The sequence below is a fragment of the Cetorhinus maximus genome, chromosome 9, assembly GCF_964194155.1.
Source record: "Cetorhinus maximus chromosome 9, sCetMax3.hap1.1, whole genome shotgun sequence".
In the NCBI taxonomy this organism is placed as follows: domain Eukaryota; kingdom Metazoa; phylum Chordata; class Chondrichthyes; order Lamniformes; family Cetorhinidae; genus Cetorhinus; species Cetorhinus maximus.
Genome location: NC_135887.1, coordinates 133,435,985 through 133,463,447, shown reverse-complemented (window position 1 = coordinate 133,463,447; position 27,463 = coordinate 133,435,985). Strand labels below are relative to the sequence as shown.

At 40.3% G+C, this 27,463-nt stretch overlaps 1 protein-coding gene across 1 annotated transcript in view; it reads right to left on the bottom strand.

The window, feature by feature from the left end:
• lgr4 (leucine-rich repeat containing G protein-coupled receptor 4) overlaps positions 1-27,463 on the bottom strand; it is a 134,004-nt gene that overhangs the window by 65,178 nt on the left and 41,363 nt on the right. Inside the window, exon 3 of the mRNA XM_078549547.1 lies at positions 4,944-5,015. Coding sequence (XP_078405673.1) covers positions 4,944-5,015 — 72 coding nt within the window. The remainder of the gene's footprint in view (positions 1-4,943; positions 5,016-27,463) is intronic.

Here is a 27,463-nt window from a genome sequence, read left to right as displayed (position 1 = left end):
TTCAACAGATGATCTATTATACTGTTAACAATATTATCTTTCTTTGTTGGCCCTACTGAAATTGCAATGCATTACAACTCTGACAGTACAAGAGTAAAAACTCCAAAAGGAAAATACAATATATCTAAATTACAAGCATGTTAGGAAAACTTGTTTTCTGCACAAAAGTCACAATATCCCCTTGACCTACATAGCCTGCAGCTCCCTTGGAGCACAGCCTAGAAGAAAACAAACAAATTTATGCACGCCACAGTATTTTTCAATGTGTCCTAGGAAGGGATCATTCAAAATGGAAATCTGCTTCTCCCTGAAGAGCCGGCCTCAAAGGTTTCACTCTACGAACACACCTACTCCTCATTCCGCACCCCAACAAAGAGAAATTATCTTAACCTGCCTCTGAAACTTAGACATGTTTAACAGCTGTATTATTGACATTTTTTTGAAAAAAAACTAAAGCACTGCCCTTCTATAAGCAAGGATTTGAAATCAAGAACTGTTACAGGGCTTAGCCATTTTCCACAAAAACACAGCTTGCTAAAGCCATTGTCAACGTAAAGTAAGGATGATGTATAACTTGGATTTATTCAAGAACACTGTGGCCAATCACTTTACACCTATATATGCTGATTCTGTCCTAAAGCAAACCAACACCCCAATTTACCAAAAGGTCATTGTCACCATATTTGGAATTTTTAGCTTAACTGCTTTATTCTCACAGTGATCTATTATTCTCTCCTTAACATTTGGCAAATCAGCATCTTGGCATCAAAACTCCAAACAATTGGACTATTCCAATATGGATTCCAAGAAGCAGCATAATAACATACATTTTATTTCTAAATCATAATGTTTAAAATTGACAAAAGAAAATAGGTTCAACTACAAGATGTCAAAAGTATTTCAGCAACATCTTCAGTTTAAAGCATTTTTGACCAAAAATATATGGAAATTTCATGATTATAAAATACCAAATATATAATTCAAATTTCTTTCCACATTTCTGAAGGCAGAAAAACACACAATTACTTCTTATTTTGAGTTACGTTTTGTTTGAAATTAAAGTACATCTACTCAGCATAGCAAGGCAAAGTCTTCCTTTGGCTTTTTCTGTCATTTTCAGGTCTTCTTCATCCAACCAAGTACAATAACATGAGTACTATTTAAGATTGTAAAACAATTGGACAGGTAGGTAGGAGCAGACTCTTTCCAGTATTTGGGCCTAGAATGAGGGACAATTACTATTAGATATGAGATTGAGAGGCAAGACATTTAGAAGAGAGTAAAAGAAAATTCTTTTATGCATTTGGTTCACTAATGTCCTTTAGGGAAGGAAATCTGCCATCCTTACCTGGTCTGGCCAACATGTGACTCCAGACCCATAGCAATGTGGTTGACTCTTAACTGCTCTCTGACCAAGGACAGTTAGGGATAGGCAATAAATCCTGGCTTAGCCAGCGATGCCAACATCCCATGAACGAATTAAAAAAAGATTTGTGAAGCTGCGAATTCACTTTCAGGGTTAATGGCTGAGGCAGAATCTATGACAACATTTAAGATTAGATTGGATAGGCAAATGCAGAAAATGGTGATAAAAGGATATGAGAGCAGGGCAGGTAAATGCGATTCATAATGGCAAATGCTGATGCACCTAGTAAGATATCTGATTAGTTTGAAGCAGTTGGCTTTAGAAAAACTCAGCAGGTCTTGAAGGGTCATGAGGACTCAAAACGTCAACTGTGCTCTTCTCCGCCGATGCTGCCAGACCTGCTGAGTTTTTCCAGATATTTCTGTTTCTGTTTTTGTTTTGGATTTCCAGCATCCGCAGTTCTTTGCTTTTATATTAGTTGGCTTTAGAGTTGAGAAATAATAATGAAATAATATAGAGGAGCATCTCTATATCTTCCCTATCAAACCCCTCCATAATTTTAAAGATTTCTTTCAAGTCATCTCTCAGCTTGCCCTTTTTGAGAGAAAAGAGCCAAAACCTACTCAGTCTTTCACATAACCTTTCAGTTCTGGCAGCATCCTTGTAAATCTTTTTTGCATCTATTCCAGTGCCTCTATATCCCTTTGGTAATATGGAGACCAAAACTGACCACTTCATTGTGGTCTAACCAAAATTCTATGTAAGTTTAAAGTCATTTCTCTACTTTTCATTTCTATTTGTTTTGAAATGAACCCCATTGTTTTGTTTGCATTTTTAATAGGTTTGTTAACCTGCAGTGCCACCTTTAATGATTTACGAATGTACCTCTAGACCCCCTTATTCCTCTAGCCCATTCAAACTCTTATTTTCCAAAGAGTATGTGGCCTCCTTTTTGCTCCTACCAAAATGTACCACCTCTCACTTAGCTATATTGAAATTAATTTGCTGTGTTTATTGTCTTGTAGGTACCAGAATTGAAGCAGTGTTAATAGAAACCTGAAATTTGTGGCTGTACATATCAGGAAAGGATTAACTGGCTGAGCCTCCTCTCATGAAAAATGAATGCTGAGGGGTGACCCAATAGGGGTCTTTAAAATTACAAAAGGTTTTGATAAAATGGATACAGAGTTTCCTCTTGTGGGGAAGAACATAACTATAGGCCATCAATATAAGGAAGTCATGAAATCAAATGGGGAATTCACAATAAACTTCTTTACCTAAAGAGTGGTGAGAATGTGGAACTAGCTACCTCAGTTAATGGTTGAAGCATATGGTATTTAAGGGAAAGCTAGACATGCATTTGAGGGAAAAGGCAATAGATGGTTACAATGATCGATTTAGATGAGAAAAGATGGATGGACTTTCAAGCAGAGCATAAACACTGGCATGGACTGGTTGGGCCGAATGGCCTGTTTCTGTGCTGTATACCTTATGTAAAGCCTGTTTCCATGTTGTAACTTCATCTACTTTTATGTAACATGCTCTGTTCATTTATTTTTATGTAACATGCTCTGAACGGCACTAAACTTTAGAAGATTTTCAGAGACCATGCCATTATGTTTGAATTGCAAACAAGGAAAAACACAAACAGACTAAAGAAAATAAGTTACAACATCTGCAGACGCAAGTATAATCTTGCTGGGCAGCCAGCCGAACACACCTTAAGTATTCGCACAAACAAATGAACGTTTTTAACCACATGGGTGAAACAGGTTGTCACAAGCTGCACCATGCACTCTTTCCTGCCTATTAGGTAACATAATTGGACACAGCTACAGACAATTGCATCATGAATTGAATTATCTCAACATTGACCCTGGTGATTATTGAAGTACAGAAAATAAAGAGAATTTATCTTCTGGCCACAACAGACAGGTTCAGCCTCTTTCCATGCATGCTGCAAATCTAAATTTGAGGGAACTAAATAAGCTGCTTAAGTATTTTATAATAATATGTCATATCTCTTCCTTCCCCCACCTCAACTCCCAAAAAATTCTTGATATGTACAAACTGGTACATATTTACATTACTCATAAGCGAAGTGATTCAATCTTTCCTTTGGTACACAAAACTTCTCATGGGATTAGAAAATAATTCAAGATGCTTAAATTTAATGATAAGAAAATCAATTTTCAAAGAAAACTCACTTTAAACTGCTAATAGCGAAAAAGTGACGAACGCATGAATCCAATCGTGGGGCTTAGGTGACATTCATAATAAAAATCAGCCCCTCAGATGGTTTAGAAAATTATAATTCACTTTGAGCTATCTTTAACCTGCCACACAATCATAACACATTTGCAGAGAACATATATTTTGTCCAGTTTGAAATCTTGGAAAAAGAGATGCATTTACAGAATTTATTTAGAGTTAAAAATTTCATTTTTGGCTCCTGACCAGGAAGACATTTCAGGTAGTCAATAGTGCTCATGTTAAACAGCCTATTTAGTAGTTGAAAATGATCAAGTATCACTTAATGACTGTGTGCAAAAACAAACAAATCTGCCAGAGCTTTGAATATTATAATTCCTAATTTCTCCTTTCTCGGTACAGCAGCAACAAATATTCATGAGTGAACGTGTGGCACGCCAAAATGATAGGTTTATACCCTTGATGAGTTTTCCACCTCAGCCAGCATGTGTTAGGAAAACTATGCTAATTAGACTGGTTTAGAAGACAAGTCAATCCACATCGCATTTGCTTGTAGCTTTTAGGAGCCAAAGTACAATATACAATAGAAGTTTGGGAACACGCCACTTCTACACACCCAAGGGATTGGAATGTGGAAGGTGGGTCAAATTCATACACTAGGTGGAAAAGCATGATCTAAGTATAAGGAGTATTAGCAATGAACCACAGTACTGTACCCCACTACACTGTCAATACCACTCATCTGAAAAATGAGATTTAATTTAGGAATATTAACATTTTAAAACTATTATACTTGGTCATTTTTGGCGCACATCCCAACCTATTTTTATGCATCGATGATCATTTTTGTACAGGCAGTATTAAAAATAAGGGGTCTCCCACTTAAAGTAGCGTTGAGGAGAATTTTTTTATCTAAGGATCGTTGGTTTGTTGAATTCTCTTCCCCAAAGAGCAGCTGAGGCAGGATCATTGAATATTTTAAGGCCGAGTTAGATGCTTGATAGACGAGGCAGTCAAAAGGTGTAGGAGGATGGACAGGAAAGTGCATGATCTTATTGAATGGTGAAGCAAACACAAGGGAAAGTAGGAGCAGATGTAGGCCATTTAGTCCATCAAGCCTGATCTGCCATTCAATTACATCATGGCTGATCATCCGCTTCAATGCGTTTTTCCCACAATATCCCCATATTCCTTTATGTCACTGTATTTAGAAATCTGCCAATCACTGCTTTTAAATATAGTTAATGACTGAGCTTCCACAGTCCTCTGGGGTAGAGAATGGCCCATTTCTGCTCCTAATTTGTATGTTCGCATGTATGTGTATTTTGAAAGATCTCTGAGCTGGAAAGAACGGACTAATACTTACAAAACTTTCAGTTGGTACAGATCCGACAAAGCCTCTGGGTGAATGTAAGACAGGTCATTGCCAGCCAACCGCCTGCAAAAGTAAAACATTGGTCATGTAACCTGTTTCAGATACAAAATAGTTCCTATCAAAGCAAAGACAATAGACATGCATCCCCTTGAAATTAAAATATGGATCAAGCTTGACAGGCACTTTAATTTGCATGTCATTTAGTGTTGTTTGGCCCACATATCCTACTTGGGGGTCTATAGGTATTTGATATCCTGCAATTGTGATAACTGCAAAGATTTGCAAAAAGTATAAAAAATTTAATGAGAACGATTGTAACAGCATTTCTGAACCCCAATTACATCATTGGACTGTTTTGAACTATCCTATAATGTACCTCCTCTGCGTAGTTTATGATGGTAACAGCATGTTGAAGATAAAGATTGTAGTCAACAATTTAACATCAGACAAAGTACAGAAATTACAGAAGGGTCTTACAGACTTGAAACGTTAAATCTGTTCCTCTCTCCACAGACACTGACAGACCTGCTGAGTTTTTCCAGCGTTTTCTGTTTTTATTACAGAAATTACAGGCTGTTGAACTATTATTATCTTACAGCTCTGGGCCACATAGGGATTCATTTCAAATACAAATTGGGCTGGAGTGTTTTGACCAGGTGTGCTCAGACCACAAAATTCTGCTCAATGTCAGGAGTTTAAGTGGTATACGAATTTTGCAGGAAACTAGGAAAAGTGGCATGTATGCTGTTGAATCGGCGGAAAATGCCACAATCCTGACCAACCCCCAGTTACCTGTTGTACCTACTGCAATTACTTCTCCAACCAAACTGTGCAACAGGCCGCAGTGAAAATTTCCAATTTTGTGAAAATAGTTTCCACAAATCAGGATTTCCTGCCTACAGCATGCAACACAGTTTGATCTCCCAGATCAGGAGCCATCAGCGCTGGGTAAAAGCAGAGAAGCACCAACTGCCAAGGTTGGATGTGTGAACTGATATGGGAATAGGTGGAAAAAAGTGTCAGTATGAACTCGTAGAATGAGACAAACTGCCACTGTGAAAAGGGGTGGGATGGGGCAGAAGGTGAAAAAATGTGAAAAAAAAGAGTGCCAGCACGAACAGGTAGGCAGGGAAGTAGGTAGGTGGGGGCATTGGGAAGAAGAAGAAAGTGCCTGTGTAAACTCTCGGAAGAAAGTTTGGGGGCAGAGGAACCGAAACAGAAGCAGCAGGTGGAGAAGAATGTTTTCATAAACTTTCATAAAAGGTGCACTAACATTGTTAAAACAAATTTTCAGATTTAGCAAAAGGGAATGCCAATATATCCTCAACAGCCCATAATCTTTCTGCCGGGAAGGAGAGCCAAGCACCTTAAGTTTTATCATAGTCTCCTGAAATTTTCTACAGTCCTTGGTCCTGGCTAACTTTAACCATGTGTGTGCTTAAAACCAGTGATGTATTGGTAGCAACACAAGTTTAATTTAAATGCAGATTGTCTTCTAGCAATTTGAATCTCTTCGGAAAGAAAATAATTCCAAAATTAAAGTTCTTAGCCAAAGTGATCACAAATTATACTCCGCAAAGGACAGAATAGAGGGAAGGGTGTGGAAGATTCATTCACAAAACCTCAGGTTGGACGAGAGCAATCTACTTAAGTTGATCTCAAAACAACGCTCATGGGGCAATAAATGTGAAGTCACATGGATATCCTTCTAGTGCGCTTCAGAACTGCTAAACACAATTTTAGATCAGTTCAGAGGGCTATACTACTGGTAGGCACATTATTTTTAACAATGGAAATGGCTGTATATAATCAATCAAAATTTGTGCCCATCAGGCTCTAAGTACCAGTATGTGCAGGATTGCCTTGGTTTGCTTCAGAAATTAAAAGGTGATGGGTTAGGTGATAGGTTAGCACCATCTCAATGATCTTAAAAGTGGATTTAGTAGTGTTGCCAGGCAACACAGGAAATTTGAATTTTTGTGCCAAGCAAAACCCAGAACTATTTACCAATGCTATAAATAAATTCTGCCTTGTATGCACTTTGTTGGCAGTTATATTGGATGTTGTACAATGGCTATGGTAGATTGACCTCAATTTAGACAAATACACTCTACCCAACCCAGACATTTATCAGTTTGCTCAATGACTTAATTATATATCACTACTTAAGTTCTAAAGGTACCATACAAGCAGTGTTGTGCAATATAATGTTTTAAAATTACATGAATTACAAAATTACATGAATTACGAAAGACACACTTACATCAATTACTCAGGGGAGAACCAAAAATCAATTGCTTTTATTTTACTAATACAGCATCACCGTATGATCAAACTTCAGGCATTTTGGTTTGTATGCAGCACACCACATGGTGTACTTACCACTTATCCACTGGGGGAACCTTGCTGCATTAAACTTGGACACTGGTTCACAAAACAGTTGAATTCAAAACTCAAAGCAACTAATTCTTTAATTACATCTTTTTGAACTCAAGTTCCATGGTTATCAGGGCTAGGATATCTACTGGGAGGATCTTACTAATGCAAATGCTCAACTTTGCTCAATTTAACTGATTCTAGAGGTGCCGATTAAGAGGAACTTCTGATTTCAGGAGACCCGAAAACATATGTTTCAATGACTACCTTATGCAGAGTTGTGTTATGTAACTGTCCTTCTCAAATAGGATACTGGAGTTGGGCTCAGTGTTTGATTACCTTTCCATGAGTACTTGAGCCTTCCTTGAAGATCATGCCATCTGCAATGATCCTCAGTCTAACTGCTGGGATCAGCTGAAGACGAGTTCCTTTACAAGTAGTTGCGCAGTGATAAGTTTTTCCTATCCTTTTGGTCACTATCTGTCAAATAATTTGCTTGTTGGCTACTGATGGAGATTTTTCATTAAGTTAGGCTGTGAGAATGTGTGCCACTATATCAGCTTGACCCAATAGCCAGAAACAGATGGAGGACAGCTAATCCAAAGTCGCAGCTTCTGGTTTGATAATACTTCAATTGGCAATAATTAACCAGTACCTCGAGTCTTTCGAAATACCAATGAAAAGATATTAATGGTAGGTTGACTTGCCAGCATGTGCTTTGTTGGATTGTTCACGTGTTCAAAGCGTACTGCTATAGTAGCACACATTTTCACAGACTAATTTAATGAAAAATCTCCATCAGTAGCCAACAAACAAATTATTTGACAGATAGTGACCAAAAGGACAGGAAAAACTTATCACTGTGCAACTTCAGTGTGATCTAGCATTGATGGCTGGCAGTTTGGGTGAGTAAGGGGGCGTTGATCTTTGTAAAAATCTAATTTTTTTGCATTTAGCATTTGAATGAAATTTACTCTCTAAATTCTAAATTTCTCAGCCTTACGCAGGGTTTTCAAGGCTTTACTGCAAGTGCAGCTGAGGTTAGCTAATTAAAGAAAGCAGCTTAATCCAGTTTTTCTGTAACTGGGGTGAGCTAACTCAATAGTTTCAGCAGGATACATCAACATCGCTGTGCAACCTAGCACGGAGGGCAATTTTGAACAAAGTGATGGAAGTTGGGTGATTTGAGAGTTAGGTTAGGAGGGGAAGCAAGTGCTCCTTTGCTTTTTCTAACTTTTCCTATAGGAAAAGGTTTGTGCTCAACTACATGGTAGAAACTGTTTGGTGAGTATCTGCTAAGTGGTTAAGGTGTATTCTATCCCCAAGGTTTAAAAAGAACACAAATTGGTGGTAAGGCTAATAAAATATATAAAAATAAGGAAAATTAATAAATGAATAACATAATTAAGTAATTAATTAGAACACATTAAGGATGGCAGGACAGCTGATGTGTCAAGGCTGCAGCATGGGGGAGCTCCTGGATGCCAGTGTGATTCAGGACAAACACATCTGCACTAAGTGTTTGTGGCTCAAGGAGCTTCGGCTCAGTCATTGAGCTGGAGGCTGAGCTGCAGACACTGTGACGCATCAGGGAGGGGGAAAGTTACCTGGATGCTTTGTGCCAGGAGGCGGTCACACCACTTAGGATAGGGTTGTCTGATTTGGTCAATGGTTAGGGTCAGAAGGGTGTGACTGGGGGACACAGAAGGCAGGCGTGCAGCAGCCTCAGCCATTGCAATGTCCAATAGGTTTGAGTTTCTCTCAGCTTGTTTGGATGAGAGTGGGGGCTGCAGGGTGGATGAGCAAACTGACCCTGGCACCATTGTACAGTAAAGTGGTTGAACAAAGTGGTTGAACAAAACGGAATGTAGTGGTAGTAGGGGTAGTATAGTGAGGGGTATTGACACTGTTCTCTGCAGCAAGAGCGAGAGCTCAGAAGGCTAGTATTTAAAACTTAAAGGAGGGCAATTATGTGGGAATGAAAGCAGAGCTAAAGTGAACAGGCAGATGAGGTTAAAGGATTAGATAGAGATGCAGTGGTAGGCATTTAAAGGGATATTTCAGAATACACAGAATAGGTACATTCTAACAAGAAAAATTCCACCATCCATGGTTAACTAAAAAAGTTAAAGACAATATCAAACTTAAAGCATATAACTGCGCAAAGAGGGATGGCAGGTCAGAAAATTGGATAGAAAAAGAAGGAAGTCTAACAGATTTAAGGAACAAAAAATTAGAATACAAGAGAAAGCTAGCTAGAAATATATAAGAGTTTCTATAAATACTTAAATAAGAAAAGAATTAACAAAGCGAGCATTGGTCCTAAAGAAAGTGAGCCTGGGGAAGTAATACTGGAAAATAAAGAGATGGCAGGTGGATTGAATCGGTATTTTGCATCAGTCTTCACTATACAGGACACAAGTAACATCCCAGAAATAGCTGTAAATCAGGAAATTAAAGGCAGGGAGGAACTCAGGAAAATTGCAATCACCAGCGAAGTGGTACTTAGCAAACTATTGTAGCTGTGGGCTGACAAATCCCCAGGTCCTGACAGACTTCATCCTAGAGTCTTAAAAGAAGTGGCTAGTGAGATAGTTGATACGTTGGTTTTAATTTTTCCAAAATTCCCTGGATTTGGGGAAGGTGCCATTAGATTGGAAAATAGCAAATGTAACTCATTTATCTAAAAATGGAAGGAGACAAAAAGCAGGAAACTACAGACCAGTTAGCCTAATTTCTGTCATAGGGAGAATGTTAGAAGCTACTGAGGATGTTGCATCAGGGCACTTAGAAAAATTCAAGGCAATCGGGCAGAGTCAACATGGCTTTGTGAAAGGGAAGTCGTATTTAACCAATTTATTGGAGTTCTTTGAAGGAGTCGCATGTGCTGTGGACAAAGGGGAACTGATGGATATACTGCATTTAGATTTCCAGAAGGCATTTGATAAGGTGCCACATCAAAGGCTATTGTGGAAAATAAAAACTCATGGTGTGGTGGGCGGGGTAAATGCATGGATAAAAAATTGGCTAACAGAAAACGCGGTATTCATAAATAGGTCTTTTTCTGGTCGGCGGGATGTAATGAGTGGTGTGCCACAGGGATCAGTGCTGGGGCCTCAACTTTTTACAATTTATATAAATGAGTTGGATGAAGGGACAGAAGGCATGGTTGCTAAATTTGCTGATGATACAAAGATAGGTAGGGAAGTAAGCTGTGAAGAGGACATAAGGCTACAAGGGGGCATAGATAGGTTAAGTGACTGGGCACAGATCTTGCAAATGGAGTATAATGTGGGAAAATGAGAAATTGTCCATTTTTTTGCAGGCTGAATAAAAAAAGCATATTATCTAAATGGTGAGAGATTGCAGAGCTCTGAGATTCAGAGGGAACTGGGTGTCCAAGTGCATGAATCACAAAAGGCTAGCATGCAGGTACATGTAATTAGGAAAGCTAACAGAATGTTATCATTTATTGCAAGGGGAATCGATTGCAAAAGTAGGGAGATTATGCTTCAGTTGTACAGAATGCTGGAGAGACCACATCTGGGATACTGTGTATAATATTGGCCTCTTTATTTAAGGAAGGATATAAATGCATTAGAAGTAGTTCAGAGGTGGTTTACTAAACTAATACCAGTAATGGGCGGGTTGCTTTGAGTAAAGATTGAACAGGCTAAGCTTGTATCTGCTGAAGTTTAGGAGAGTAAGGTGACTTGATTGAAACATAAGATTCTCAGGGGTCTTGACAGAATGGATGTGGAGAGGATGTTTCCTCTTGTGGGAGAATCTAGAACTAGGGGTCACTGTTTAAAAATGAGGGGCTGCCCATTTAAGACAGAGATGAGAAGCAAGTTTTTCTCTTAGAGGGCAATGAGTCTTTGGAACTCCCTTCCTCAAGAGGCAGTGGGAACAGAGTCTTTCAGTGTTTTCAAGGCAGAGGTAGATAAATTCTTGATAAGCAAGGCGGTGAAAGATTATCAGGGTTAAGTGGGAGGCTACAGTCAGATCAGCCATGATCTTATTGAATGGCAGAGCAGGCTCAAAAGGCCGAGCGGCCCACCCCTGCTCCTAATTCTTATGTTTGTATGATCAACTGTGTTGCAAATAAATTGTTCATAATTCATATGTTTTAGAATATAAACTTTAATTCCTAAAACCAAAATTTAACTGTAGATAAATGAGGGCAAAAACAAAAAGCTAAAAGCTACTGCGGATGCTGGAAATCCAAAACAAAAACAGAATTACCTGGAAAAACTCAGCAGGTCTGGCAGCATCGGTGGAGAAGAAATCAGTTAACGTTTCGAGTCTTCATGACCCTTCGGCAGAACTGAGTATACTGACTATACTCAGTTCTGCCGAAGGGTCATGAAGACTCGAAACGTTAACTGATTTCTTCTCCACCGATGCTGCCAGACCTGCTGAGTTTTTCCAGGTAATTCTGATAAATGAGGGCATCTAGTTGAGAAACTGGCAAACATAACTGATGGAAATGCAATTCAAACAAGCCTGGAGTTAATTACAGTTAACCTACGTTAGTCTTCAAAGTCAGTTAGAAGTGTAAACACTAAACAATGGATGATCCATTTCTGGACTGCTTGGTAGAGCCAGAGTGTCTACTGTTCTCTCCATAGAAGTCAAGTGCTAGAAATTCTGAAAAGAGGGTTGTAAACTCCATTTGGCAATATAAATTGATTCTACAATCTAATATCAACAAAGAGTTATGTTGAAGGTAAAATAATCAATTTACATTTCTGTTCGAGGACATCCCAAAGTATGTCATGTTATCGTGTTAGGCTGTGGGGGTAGAACGTTCTTTTCTTTAAGTTATCTGTGTTTGCGCTCAGAAACAGGCAGTTGCAATTTTGCTTCGGTGTAGACTGCATTTCACAGCATTCAGAGATGATTGTTAGTTGCTAGGAACTTATCCCTAATTACATGATAGCAGCACAACACTGAGTGAATGGCCACTATTTTCCTGACCAACATATGGACACATGCAAATCACTCGAACATTGACTTAATTAACTAAAGTGCAGAGCTCCAACAGCGATTAGTTGCCTCTTGATATGTGAATCTTGAATACATGAGCACGTGCTTAAGTCCCAAGCTCTAGGTAAGGGCTTCCAAAAGTGAGAGCCCATATAATGGACAATTGCCTGCAAGAAGGATTTTGCAAAATGCCAGTCTCTTTAATGAACCAGATATCCAAGTGCAAAGCTATGCATCATACTCATCACCAACTGAAGCTAAAACTGTTTCAGACTACTAATTGCTGAATTCAGTTAGCCGTGATAGACAGAGAGAGACAGAGAGAGAGACAGAGAGAGAGACAGAGAGAGAGACAGAGAGAGAGACAGAGAGAGAGACAGAGAGAGAGACAGAGAGAGAGACAGAGAGAGAGACAGAGAGAGAGACAGAGAGAGAGAGAGAGAGAGAAAGAGAGAGAGAAAGAGAGAGAGAAAGAGAGAGAGAAAGAGAGAGGCAGGTTGCAAGTAATTTCCTACCTTTAGAATATGTGTTCATAATCCAACTTGAGTATTGACACCATTGTGTCAGCCAAGGATTTGGAGGTGGAGCAGGGTTACAGAAGGGGCTTTCTAATAACAACAGGATTATTTCTCCATCAAATTGGCATGATTGGAAGACAGTTAGATAATTAAAAATTATATGGATAAAGTCAATCCCTGTCACTTACAGCAGTGCAGTCTTCAGATGTGACTGACAAGGGAAGGTACCAATCAGCATAATTCTGGCTGGGACATGTGGTGTCACTATATTCATTCAACTAGATATGAACGATCCCATCTACGTTTTCCAAAAAGTAAGGAGTTCTCCTAGCCCTGGTTAACATTTATCTCTCATCAACACCTCCAAAACAGGTTAACTGGTCATTCATCTCATTGCTTGTTATGGAACTTGCTGTGTACATAATGTTTGCCTCAGTGGCTACAATTTGATAATTAATTTGTTGTGAAGCATTTTGGGGCATCCGAATTATGAATAAGTTTGTTCTTCCTAAATTCAATCTTTGCAAAGAGGACAATCTAAAAGTAGCAAGTCATACTTGCCAGTAAGTTGATGTATACTAGTGAGGTTTCTCTGTATAATCCCTCGATCTCATTATTATTTACTTACATAGTAGATAGGTGAAAACACACTGCTGATTGTATAGGGTGCGAATTCCAGTTAAAAGGAGTGGTAAATACTCTGCTCAAGTTTAAAATGCAACATCAATAATAGCAAAACATAACTGGAGCCCTTCTACTTGCTGCCCCTTCTACTTTCCAATCGGTATATTCAAGTCCCATCGGGCTGTGTAGAGTTATAATACTGCAAGTGGAAGAACCTCAGCAGCTAATGAGGCAAACAGTGTGCATTAGATTCTTTCAAAAGTACCCAAAATGCTCCAAGACCATCCTTTATGATGCCGACCAATATATTGTTGATAGAGCAAAAGTGACAAACTTGTTGCATTTTCCTTTTGAGGGACCTAGATTTGGTTTGTTTCCTATCTACTGGATCAAATGCCTTGGAGTTCCCTCCATAAAAGGAGAAGATGAGGATGAAGGTTTAAGGACATTCTTGAAATCCACCTCTTTGTCCAAACTTTTAGTCACCCCCCCACCCCCACCCCACCCCAATCTCATATTTCTTTCTCTAGCTGCATCCATTCTTTTCTGATTCCATCTCTGTGAAACCACTTAGCACACTGTTATAATCCCCAGCTAAGGTTACTACTCATCTCAGGGTGGAACCCAGCTTGATAGATCCTGGCTTTTATTTGTTTGTTTAGATATGTGGAGAGTGGCTACTGAACAGAGTCATCGGAGTCAGCTAATGAGCTTTTACAAAAGAATAAAGTGTTTATTTGACAAGAAAAGATGGACTATGTTACTATACTCCTTCACGCACAACTATACCTTTTACAGGTATATACAGATTTGTAAGGATAACACAAGTTACTAAGCTATCTTATACTCTAATGTTCACAGTAAGTACACAGTCCGTGTAAACCAATTGTGACCTGTGGCCAGACACACCACACTCTGAAACCAAGTGACAGATGCCATCCCACACAGATGCTATGGATTTGTCCTCAACTCCCCCCAGGTGCCTGTTACATCGTGAGCCAACCAGTCTCACTGAACTCAGTCTTTCACACGAGGGTTTCCAATCTTCACTCTCCAAGACCTCGCTTTGAAATCTTCTCCCAAACTGACGCTTTCTCTCCGACGCCTTCCGCAAGGGCTCACCTCCAGGGTTTCAAACTCTCATTCCGAACTTCCACTCCCCTGGGTCACCACATGCATTCAAGCTGTCTTCCAAGCACTCTCTCTTACTGACTCAGCTGTCAACAGTACACCACTGCTTCACATGCCCATAGCAAAGGGTTACAGACCTTCAGCCGTCTCTTTGGACCTTCCTACCTCTAGCAAGCTGTTCTCACTTTAAATCTGCTTTTTGCAGCTTTTGTCTCTTTAGCTCTGAAGCTCGGGGCCTTTCTCTCTGCCCCTCACTCTTAACTTCACTTAACAGGACCTTTTCCAGGTTCCTGTCTTTCCTTTGACTAGAAGGTCTGCTTGGGACTTTCTCCTGTTCCACCACCTGGATTTTGGAGTCTTTTCTTTAGTTTGGGGCTGGCTTTCTGTCCCCTTAGCTCCAGTCTTTTCTGGCAGCTCTCTTCAAAACCAACTGAATGCTAACGGCTTCTAAATCAAACTGCTGTTTCTAGTTTATTGTGTGTATGTGTCTGTTGGGGGGACCTGCCTCTCTGGACACCTGTTGCTAGGCAACAACCCAGTTTCTCTACTCTTGTTTGTTTAACTTAGCTGCAACAGTTGTAAAACTCTTTAGAAATGTAGGCACTTTTTAAAGTGAAACTAAAACTCAATTTGACCTTTTTGTAACACACAGATATAGAAATACAAATCAAACTTAAACATTAAAGCTAAAACTCATTCCTAATACCCACAAATATAACTTACTTAAACTATCTCTATTTCCTAACAACACATTTCTCTATTAAAGATGCTATGGAAATGAAAACTGTTGTTTAAAGATCTGACTAATTTGGCATTTGATGAATTGAAATTATGGAACTCTGAAATCATGTATGTCCAACAAATTCATTTCATTATTGTGGTCAATTGATATTGTAATAAATAAAAAGATATGCAATAACTAAAGTCTTAGAGGAAAGTTTAACTGCTTTTTACAACGCCCTTCTGTCCATTAACCCCACCTAAGCAATTACTCCAAAATGAGAAAGGTACAAAACAAGTACCAATTAAGCTAATTGAAGGAAGATGGGCAAAGTTAGTGCTGGTCATGTTAACCCAACATCTCAAATTCTAGAAGATGGCCTACCATGATCTAACCAGAACTCCAAATTTATTGTTAGTTCTGTTGAAGGGTCATTCGGACTCGAAACGTTAACTGTGCTCCTCTCCGCAGATGCTGCCAGAGCTGCTGAGTTTTTCCAGGTATTTTTGTTTTTGCTCCAAATTTACAAGATGGTTTAATTTCACCATAGTGGCAAACAAGAGGCAAATAGCTAGATTTTTAAAAAATTGACAGCTTTGATTTGTCCTCTACAAATAATAAATGCTGAGAATGTTACAAACCATATTCTTTGGTGGCAAAATGGTTTTGGCAGGAGATTTTACATCTGATAGTTGCTAGGAAGACAAAAATAGTGTTCCTAAATCAAGAGCTAGCCAATGTGCTACCCAGTCACGCTTCAAAGAATGGAACTTTGGGAGCCAGCATGCGTCTGTGGTTTCTGCCTGAACATAGCTAGATGACTATTAAGATATCTATATGCTTATAATCAGTTTATCAGCCTCTGCAGTTACTTTAAAACCATGAAGCTAGAGACGGTTCCTGGGTGTGGCATAAAAATAACATTTTACACAGTTGCAGACATGATAATGAAATTATCAGCACATTCCATCTTTGCCTTAAAGCGCTGGAAACAGTTCGAGAAAAACCATTCATGTACTGTAGACTGGCAAAAATACATCACCATGCAATGCAGAAATTAAAAAGACAGGAATTTCCTGTGCTCTTTAACAGGAAATTTAACATTTAATTGGTCAAGTAAAGTTCCACATGGATCAATAACAGCCTATATTTATCATTGCGTTCTATCCTTATATGGCTATAAATTAAATGGAGGAGCCAAGTTATAATATGAACCTACATTTTTAATTTATAAAGCACTGTTTGCCCCCAGTGACAGCATGAAGTTATGGTGCAATTGTAATCTCCCTTCAGACAGGCTTAAAATGTTCCTTGAAAGTAAATGACATTACAGGTGTCTTACTGCACTGACTTGCTATTTTCATTTCCTATCAAGAGTTTTCCTTAATTACTTTGAATGAGATTGTATTATTTGAGAATTATTTGCATCGAGCATTGAGTTTTGACTGCTACAAATTCTCAGCTTAGAGCCCTTAAGTAACAAGAGAGTGAATTTTCCCCCGAAACTGGATTTGAACATTGCTTCTGGTCAAAATATTCTGCTCTACAGTGCCTCAGTTTCTAGAAAACACATGTGCTAATGCCAGTATTGAAAAGTCTTCCAGAAAGCTGTAAAAAAAATTTGTACAACAATTGCAGTGATTAAATAATACAACATTTAGAATCCTTCTTTCCGTCATCCAAAAAATTCAGATTGCATTCAAGAACTCAAGGTTCCCATCTACACGTGTAATTCACTGTTCATGGTCACTAAAGGAAGTTCATCCGCTGTAAATTCTGGTTTGAAATAGGTTTCTTTTTAAAAAAGCAGCAAACCACAAGCGTTTCAAAGTTGTTTTAAGTGGTAATTTTGTATTGAGCGGTTCACCAAACCTTAATCTTTAATCTATGTGGCAGTGTTGCTTCCTTACAGAGATCAGATCAGCTATATCAGAACATACACAATATATGCAGATTGTGCCCATGTGGACCTTGCATTACTAATTCCCAGCATTATTACTACAGAAAGCCAATAGTGCCGCATTCACATTTCAAATGCTTAATTTGTGGAGCTATCAATTTATGACAGAAAATACTCTATTCTTTGATCAACTGAATGTAGTTAGTGTGGCATGCTAAAAGGATAATTTGCATTTAACTTGAATACTGTACTGCAAAAGATAAATATATTGCAGAAAAAAACTCCTCTTATCAAAATGAGCCATGTCAATATTCCTCCAAACCCACTGAGAAGCAAACACGCATAGGTGAAAGACTGCAATATTAGACATCTAACATTTGAGTTATTGCAATGAGACACTTTCTCCAGTTGTGTCATTGATCACTCCTGCAAATGGAGCGCCAGTACCCTACAATCCAGAATGCACCTTTTCTGCCAAATAGGTAGGTAAATGATAGAGATCCACGGGACAACTCTTGTCTGTATGCCAACAATTGGAACGTATCATGTATTGTCACATGATTCTCTGCTCTTTAAAGGGCAGTATGGAAATCTGTAGTTATTAGATCAAAGCTTCAGGCTTTTAAACCAAGATGTGGTTTTTTTTAACATATATCTGAACAGCAAGCAGAATAAATGGAAATGTATATTTCTGTAGCTTCATCAACAAATAAAAGTATTAAAGATGCTCCTTGCTTTCTGTCCAAGCACAGATTTTAAATTATTAACTTACTTCTTACAGATAAACCCTTTGGGTGTTTTCCTATATTAAAGGATCCATATGAATGTATGCTTTTTTTGTAAAACAGGCTGTTTGAAAGCTAGCTTACCTCTGTTGATCCGGCCCCAGAACTTTTAAAACAAACACCCTTAGCAGCTGCTGACTGCAAAATCTGTAGTGGCTGACACTGAAAAAGAAACTTACACTGATTGTAGGCTGGCCCCATTCTGAAATATGAGAAGTCTGACCACAAGTTGTCAGAAAACTACATCCAAATAATGACCCCGTCTACTCCCCAAAAGGTCTCAAACAGCTGTCAATTAAAGCCACTACCCCAGGCTATAGCCTACCCCTTTGACCCTTGTCCAGGTGGCTTGAGACCACCCCCACATCCACCCTGAAAGAAAACCAATAGATGACTGGCCCTCTCAAATACACAAGGCCAAAGAGCCATTCATCAAACTGAATTTAGTCAATCTCTCTGGCAATGAAATGAGATGATTGTCATTGAATGCAATAGTTTCAACTAAATCACACCTTGAAATATGAACTAATCTCAGCCTCATCAATAAATAAAGACTACTGCCTTGTCTGGAACTGAACTAATTAGTTGTAAACTGCTTTAGGATGTTCCAAGGTCATGAAAGGTGCTATATAAATAGAGGTCTGCCTTTCCAATTTGTTTTCTTTTTAAAAATCAGCAGACATTGGGGTGTTAACCCCTAACAGGCTATTTCTAACAAAGCAGAATGCAAGTAAAACTTTACTGGACAAATAAAAACAGATGTTTGTCCCAACATCTCTAGTCAAAATCAATACAGGGTTACTGGAGTTCACCAGCTGATTATTGGTGATGAATTTGCTTTTGGTCTTGCCAAGCTCAGAAATATAACAGTTTCTAACAGCAAGCTGATTCAATCTGTGTAAGCTTGTTTTCCCTTGCTTTTATTTGTAACTTACTCCTTCATGTTTCCAGTTCTTCCCTAGCCCATTAACTTGATGCCTTTTGGACCTGTAGTAAATTCAGTGCATCATTGAAAACATAAGATATGCCAACGACATGAAAGTTCTTCATATAATACTTGGAGAGGTTCAGCTAGTTTGTTTTTCATGAGGTGAACCACTGTGAAGTAAAGAGTTAATACTTTAGCAAGCCGTAAAGAAACCACTGGAATAGAAGACTATTGAAGTTGACACTAAAATAAAAACAAATGATCAGAGTAAAACGTTCAAATTTAATTAACAAGGTCTCTTTGATAAAGTTGCCTCCAATTTCAAATTTGTGGTTACCAAACTAGAAACCTTTTATACTATATACACGTTTTTATTATTGCCAATGCTTTGAGCCTTGTAGTAATTGGTAACAATTGCAAATATTTGGCACTAACTGGCAGACTTTCTAATTAGTGAGAGTTGTACTTTTAAAAAAATATATATATTCATTCGTGGAATGCTTGCGTTGCTGGCATGGCCATCATTTATTGCCCATACCTAATTGCCCTTGAGGAGATGGTGGTGAGCCACCTTCTTGAACCTCTGCAGTCCTTCAGGCGTAGGTTCACCCACAATATAGTTAAGGCATTTTTATAACGCAGCTGGAAAAGCTATGGTTAAATCTCATTATTACAATAGAAATTGAGGTCAACCTTCAGGAGTTCAACACTGTATTCCAAAATATATAAATATATCACAATTTGCAATCACAAACTTAAGGCTTTTAGAATCAAATCAAACAAATGCCCAGTAAATGCCCTTATGAAATGCAAGAATCTTTATCCATGACATCCATGCTGCTTCTAGAAAAGTGATATTGGAAAAGAAGGCATTTTAAGAATGCATAAAACAGAACACCTGTCTAGCAGACATTTTTTTCCCCCTATCTAATAGATTTTGCAATTCACATAGCAGAGTAAAACCATGCATCAGGCGGTTTAATTAAGGAAAAGATCTCCATTATTTGCAAACTGTCATACTAGGTCTTTGCTGACTGCAGGTTTACACAGTTGTAAAATGTAATAAACATAGAACCCTTTTGTTCATGGAAGCAGTCATCTACTACATTAAAATACAGGTAGAGCATTCTTTATCCAAAACCCTTGGGGTCGATTGCATTTCGGATTTCAGATCATTGCGGCTTTCGGACACCGCATATAAACTTACATTAGCTAGCCAAGGCTTAGGCTTTTGTATAGTCTAAAGTAAATAAAATGGCAAGAACAGTAAGAAGCATCCCTGAAAAATAAATACAGAGTGCCTGAAATAAGTTTCTTTTTGACATGTTCACCACAAAAATCGCAAGGGAAACGTTGCGGACAAACAACTAGACTTCCCACACCAAAGGTCGATGAGGTTCAAAAAAAGTGTGGTTTTTGGATGAGTTTGGTTTTCGGATTTACGGGGGCGGGGAGGGAGAGACGATGGTGTTGTCGCTGGACTAGCAATCCAGAGTAGTCTGGACTAGTAATCCAGAGTAATGCTCTGGGGATCAGGGCTTGAATCCCACCATGGCAGATGGTGGAATTTGAATTCAATAAAAAACACCTGGAATTAAAAGTCTAATGATGACCATGAAACCATTGACAATTGTTGTAAAAACCCATCTGGTTCACTAATATCCTGTAGGGAAAGAAATCTGCCGTCCTTACCTGGTCTGGCCTACATGTGACTCCAGACCCACAGCAGTGGTTGACTCTTAAACACTCTCTGAACAAGGACAATTAGGGATGGGCAATAAATGCTGGCCTAGCCAGCGACACCCACATCCCATGAATGAATAAAAAAAGGACACTCAACCTGCAATACCATTACTGGCATTTGCACATTTTAATTGGATTAGAGTTCATTTTTCAGGTGCAGGGGTAATCATTAGGTTCAATCAGATTAAATCCTAAAATCAAACCACTTGGTAACACTACAGGGTAATCTTAAATTTAGCTAAAAACCTGCCTCGCTTACTTATCAAGTTAAAAAGATTGAAGCTACAATGAATTTTTACTGCTCAATCATTCAAAGCAGATATGCTGCTTGTTAATGCAGATTGAACTATGTACCAAGTATAGGATCAGTACTTTGCACATTTCAATCTTTCCCACAAGATGTCAATCATACTAGAAAATATATACATACATCACAATCCACAATCACAAACTTAAGACATTTAGAACCAAATTAAACAGTTGCCCTGATGGGATGCAAGAATTTTTAGGTACCTCAAGGCAACTCCTGTTCATTCAGACTGCTGCAGCCAACCAACACTGGACTCTACAGCATTGTACATCCGTTTTACCACATTCTGGCAGCCCTCCAAAAGACAGGATACAACTAGCAAATGTGGGAGGTTCTTGCAGAGCAGTCCAGCCAGAATCTATTCATCATTAGTCATCAAGGCCTAAGGGGCTGTACGCTTTTTTAGTGGGGATCCAGTAAGGTTTTCATCTTGACAAGACTAACTGATTAATTCACTATTGGCAGCATTAGCAAGTAAACCAACAAGGCTGGCAAAGAGTTTCCAACATGAAACAATTACACAATTCATCAAGTGTCAAAGCAGGCACCATCGAGGCACTATTTAACCTTCTCCATATATTCTCAGTATAACCATACCCATTTTCATTTTATGGTACTTTAATCAAATAACATACAAATACTTCTCCAACACCAAAAAGAAAATATAAAAAGTAGTGTTACTAACAGCAGGCTTAACCTCACTATACTGGACCAATGACAGCTTATAGAACCATAGAAAAGTTACAGCACAGAAGGAAGCCATTTGGCCCATTTTGTCTATGCCAACCTGAGGACACCCAGGTGCCCTTTCTAATCCCACCTTCCTGCACCTGGCCCATAGCCCTGCAGCTTACAGCACTTAAGGTGCAGATTCAGGTACTTTTTAAAAGAGTTTAGAGTTTCTGCCTCTACCACCAACTTGGGCAGTGAATTCCAGACACCCACTACCCTCTGCGTAAAAATGTTCCTACTCATGTCCCCCCTACACCCTCTGCCACTTATCATGAATCTATGTCCCCTGGTTCTAGAATTCTCCATCAAGGGAAACAATTTTATCCTGTCCACTCTATCTATTCCCCTCATAATTTTGTACACCTCAATCAATTATATAGAACCTTTAACGTAATGAAATGTCCCAAGGCACTTCATAGGAGCATTATAAAACAAAGTGTGACACCGAGTCATAGAGGAGATATTAGGTCGGGTGACCAAAAGCTTAGTCAAAGAGCTAGGTTTTCAGGTGTGTAATAAAGGAGGAAAGTGAGGTACAGAGACATGGAGGTGTAGGGAATGAACTCCAGAGTTTGTGGCTTAGGCAGCTGAAGGCATGGCCACCAATGGTGGAGGAACTAAAATTGGGGGTGCACAAGAGGCCAGAATTACAGGAGCACAGTAAAATCCCAATGAGTTGAATCCCAGGAGATCCACCCACAAATTTGAGTTAGGCGAAGCTTTGTGATAGCTAAGGGCACCCCATTCCCACATGAATGCATCTCTATGTAATTCAATATCTTGAGCAAATTGATATAAGGTACTGGAGGAGTTGGCAGGCTTAAAAGAGGACCAATCTCCAGGTCCATGTGATGTGTGTCCCAGACTGCTGAGGGAGGCAAAGTGGATCTTCCCACTGCTGAGGGAAGATCGCAGCGGCTCTGACCCAAATTTTTAATACCTCTCTGGCCACGGGGGAGGTGCCAGAGGACTGGAGAACAGCTAATGTAGTTCCGCTATTTAAGAAGGGTTGTAGAGATAAGCCAGGGAACTACAGGCCAGTGAGTCTCACGTCAGTGGTAGGGAAACTATTGAAAAAAATTCTGAAGGAGAGAATCTATCTCCACTTGGAGAGGCAAGGTTTGATCAGGGATAGTCAGCATGGCTTTGTCAGAGGGAGGTCATGCCTAACAAATTTGATTGAATTTTTTGAGGAGGTGGCCAGGTGTGTAGATGAGGGTAGTGTAGTTGATGTAGTTGATATGGATTTCAGCAAAGCCTTTGACAAGGTCCCACATGGGAGACTTTATAAAGAAGCCAAATGCACATGGGATACAGAGTAATTTGATAAGGTGGATTCAAAATTAGCTTAGTTGTAGGAGACAGGGGGTGATGACAGAAGGATGCTTTAGTGACTGGAAGCCAGTGTCCAGTGGCATACCACAGAGATCTGTGCTCAGTCCCCTATTATTTGTCATTTATATAAACGACATAGGTGACTATGTGGGGATAGGATTAGTAAGTTTGCGGATGACACAAAGATTGGCCGGGTGGTTAATAGTGAGGTTGAGTGTCTTGGGCTACAGGAAGATATAAACGGGATGGTCAAATGGGCAGATAGGTGGCACATGGAATTTAACCCTGAAAAGTGAGTGGTGAGACACTTTGGAAGGAGTAATTTGACCAAGGAAGTATTCAATGAACGGCATGACACTAGGAAGTTCTGAGGAACAAAGGGACCTTGGCCTGTGTGTCCATAGATCTCTGAAGGCAGAGGGGCATGTTAGTGGGGTGAAGAAAAAGGCATCTGGGATACACTTGCCTTTATCAATAAAGGCTTAGATTACAAAAGTAGGGAGGTCATGTTGGAATTGTATAGAACCTTGGTGAGGCCACAGCTGGAGTACTGTGTGCAGTTCTGGTCGCCACATTATAGGAAGGATGTGATTGCACTGGAGGGGGTGCAGAGGAGATTCACCAGGATGTTGCCTGGGATGAAACATTTAAGTTATGAAGAGAGGTTGGATAGACTTGGGTTCTTTTCGTTGGAGCGGAGAAGCCTGAGGGGTGACCTGATTGAGGTGTACAAGATTATGAAGGGCATGGACAGGGAGCAGCTGTTCCCCTTAGTTGAAGGGTCAGTCACAAGGGGGCATAAGTTCAAGGTGAGGGGCAGGAGGTTTAGGGGGGATGTGAGGAAAAAGTTTTTTTACCCAGAGGGCGGTGACGGTCTGGAATGCACTGCCTGGCAGGGTGGTAGAGGCGGGTTGCCTCACATCCTTTAAAAAGTACCTGGATGAGCACTTGGCACATCATAGCATTCAAGGCTATGGGCCAAGTGCTGGTAAACGGGGTTAGGTAGGTGGGTCAGGTGTTTCTCACGTGTCGGTGCAGACTCGATGGGCCGAAGGGCCTCTTCTGCACTTTGTGATTCTGTGATATGCCTACAAACATAGACCATGTCAAAAACAACAAATTCAAATTCAAACGAAAACACAGTAAAGCAGTAAATGCATGAAAAAGTCTTTATTCAATTTGTTCACACCTTAAAATGATCTGGTCTTGCATTGAAAAATGTCCGGAGTTAGCCCCAGAAAATTTCCGTAATCTTTCTCTGCTTAGTGTGCTGTCTTGGGGCATGTTATACAGCCCACCATGTCATCAATGCAGTCAAATGTATTTTCCAGTGTTTTCGTGCTGCAATGTGAAATCCCAGAACATTTCTACAGCCTTTGCGGCATTGGCTAGGGAAACAGGTGGGTGAGTGCTCATTGGACTAACTGGTTGAAGAATGTACTGCATCTAGGATTGCCCTGCATCAGTTCTGTCATGCAGTGCATGGCATGTCACGTCTAGCTCCGGTTAAGTTTTCATGATTGTCTCTGCTGGAATTTCCATGCCAGCCTCCTGAACGCGAGTAAAAAGTGCCTCATCATTGGGTTGGTTGGCCTTGCCCTGCTCCTCGTTCTAGACGTCTTGTGCAGTCGCAACCTGTTTGAACCAGGTGTGGTGGAAGCAGTTGGCAATTATGGCCTCTGTTACCATATTCCATGTCTTTGTCATCATGAATAGGGCCTCTGGCACAGTTGGATTGTACTCCTGCTTCTTATCGATGGCCTTGATTACCTATGGCAGCTGATCTCAGGTTGAGGGTTTTCAGGTTCTTAAATACTCCCCCCAATCCATTGGCTGGGGTGTGGCCTTGGTTTTGAGGGGCTTGATGCCCAAGGCTAGTAAAGTTGGAGTGCACGGGCCAACTGTCTGTAATGATGACAATCCGCCTTTTCTTTCATTAATACATTTTGTCTACTTTCCTGATCCACACCTCAAAAATATTGGAGGTCATCAGGCAGTTTTGTAAGCCTCATACTGCTTGGGTGGATCCCCTGCATTCAACTCACTGGGGTTTTACTGTATCTGTGCTCCTGTAATTCTGGCCTCTTGGGCATCCCCAAGTTTAACTGCTCCAAGATAAAAGCAAAATACTGCAGATGCTGGAAATCTGAAACAAAAACAAAAATTGCTGGAAAAACTCAACAGGTCTGACAGCATCTGTGGAGAGAAAGACAGAGTTAACGTTTTGAGTCCGTATGAAGAGTCTTCTGAAGGAGAGTCACACAGACTTGAAACATTAGCTGTCTTTCTCTCCACTGATGCTGTCAGACCTGAGCTTTTCCAGCAACTTTTTGTTTTTGTTTAATTGCTCCAACATTGGTGGTCGTGCCTTCAGCTGTCTGAGCCACAGATTCTGGAATTCATTCCTTACACCCCTCTGCCTCTGTACCTCACTTTCCTCCTTTACTACACTTCTGAAAACCTAGGGCTTTGATTAAGCTTTTGGTCATCTGACCTAATATCTCCTTTATGGCTCAGTGTCATACTTTGTTTTATAATGCTCCTGTGAAGTGCCTTGGGATGTTTCATTACGTTAAAGGTGCTATATAAACATAAGCAGTCCACGTCCAAATGCAGCAAGGCCTGGACAATATCTAGGCTTGGGCTGACAAGTGGCAAGTAACATTTGCACCATACAAGTGTCAGGCAATGACCATCTCCAACAAGAGAGAATCCAACCATCGCCCCTTGATGTTCAATGGCATTACCATCACTGGATCCCCCACTATCAACATCCTGGGGGTTACCATTGACCAGAAACTGAACTGGACTAGCCATATAAATACTGTGGCTACAAAGGCAGTCAGAGGCTAGGAATCGCGTGACGAGTAACTCACCTCCTGACTCCCCAAAGCTTGTCCACCAGCTACAAGGCACAAGTCACACTGTGATGGAATACTCTCCACTTGCCTGAATGAGTGCAACTCCCACAACACTCAAGAAGCTTGACAGAGTCCAGGACAAAACAGCCCACTTGATTAGCACCACAGCCACAGTTTGCTCCCTCCACCACCGACACACAGTAGCAGCAGTGTGTACCATCTGCAAGATGCACTGTAGGAATTCACCAAGGCTCCTTCGAAAGCACTTTCCAAACCCACGATCATAACCATGTAGAACGGCAAGGGCAAGATAGATGGGACTTCTACCATCTGGGACTGCTACCATCTGGAAGTTTCCCTCCAAGTCATTCACCATCCTGGCTTGGAAATATATCGCTGTTCCTTCACTGTCGCTGAGTCAAAATCTTGGAACTCCCTCCCTAACAGCACTGTGGGTGTACCTACACCACATGGACTGCAGCGGTTCAAGGCGGCAGCTCACCACCACCTTCTCAAGGGCAGCTAGGGATGGGTAATAAATGCTAGACCAGCCAGTGAAGCCCACATCCTGCGAATGAATAAAACAAGCTAAGCTGTCACTGGCCAAGTATAATGGAGGTTAAGTCTGCTGTTAGTGTGTCAACATTCGTGAAGCAAAGTGGCTTCTTGGACTTTCCTATCATAAGCAGCAGCAGCTTTATGCTGCCATCCATGTTGGCGTACACCATAGCAGTGAACATTCCTTGCTCCACTTTCCATCACTACATGTTTCATCTTTAAACACAAAAGGGCAATCTGGCAAAGGTTGGCGAGACCATTTTGGAACCAATTATCTGTCATTGCTGCTGTAACCACTGCACACTACTGCTTACCGGACAGAAGATGGTGTCATGCCTTGTCCTGAATTGGTTCAACCAGCCGTCACTGCAGGTGAATCCATATGGCCCAGCTTCTTTGCCAGGGCAACTCCCCTTTCCTGCAAGGTTGGACTGGAGATGGGAACGTTCTCTGCTCGGGTTGCCTTGAACTGTGTTGGCAGAGCTTTGTAAATATCAGGATAGGCAATCCTCTGCCATACTGGGGAGAATGTCTGCTTGTCGGCCTGTTTCACAATGCTCGCCTTGTGTTTCGTAATGGTGGAAAAACTTGATGGTGGAATCTCCTACTCCTTCACAATGTCCGCTTTCCACATCGCACCATGGTTTTTCACTAGTTGTGCCTACTTCTCCTCCTCTCCGATTGACATTTTTAATTTTCTCACAGGTTTGGTCCTACTTGCAGGTTTTGCGCATCCTTTCACAGAGCGATCTCTGTGTCAAATGAAGGCTTGTCCAGCGCCCCATGATTTTACGCTCGTGCAGTCTCACTCCAGTCTGACAGTGACAGTGCAGTCATATGATCCGGAGTTTTCAGTGTGGAAATTCCGCTTATCATTATAGGCATTATTCCATGGGATTTGCCATTCTGTCAGGTAGAACGGTTAACAGCTTTGACATAACTGGAACAGCATGTCATCTGAACTTGACTCATCGTGATTTCACTGTGTCTCATGGTTGTG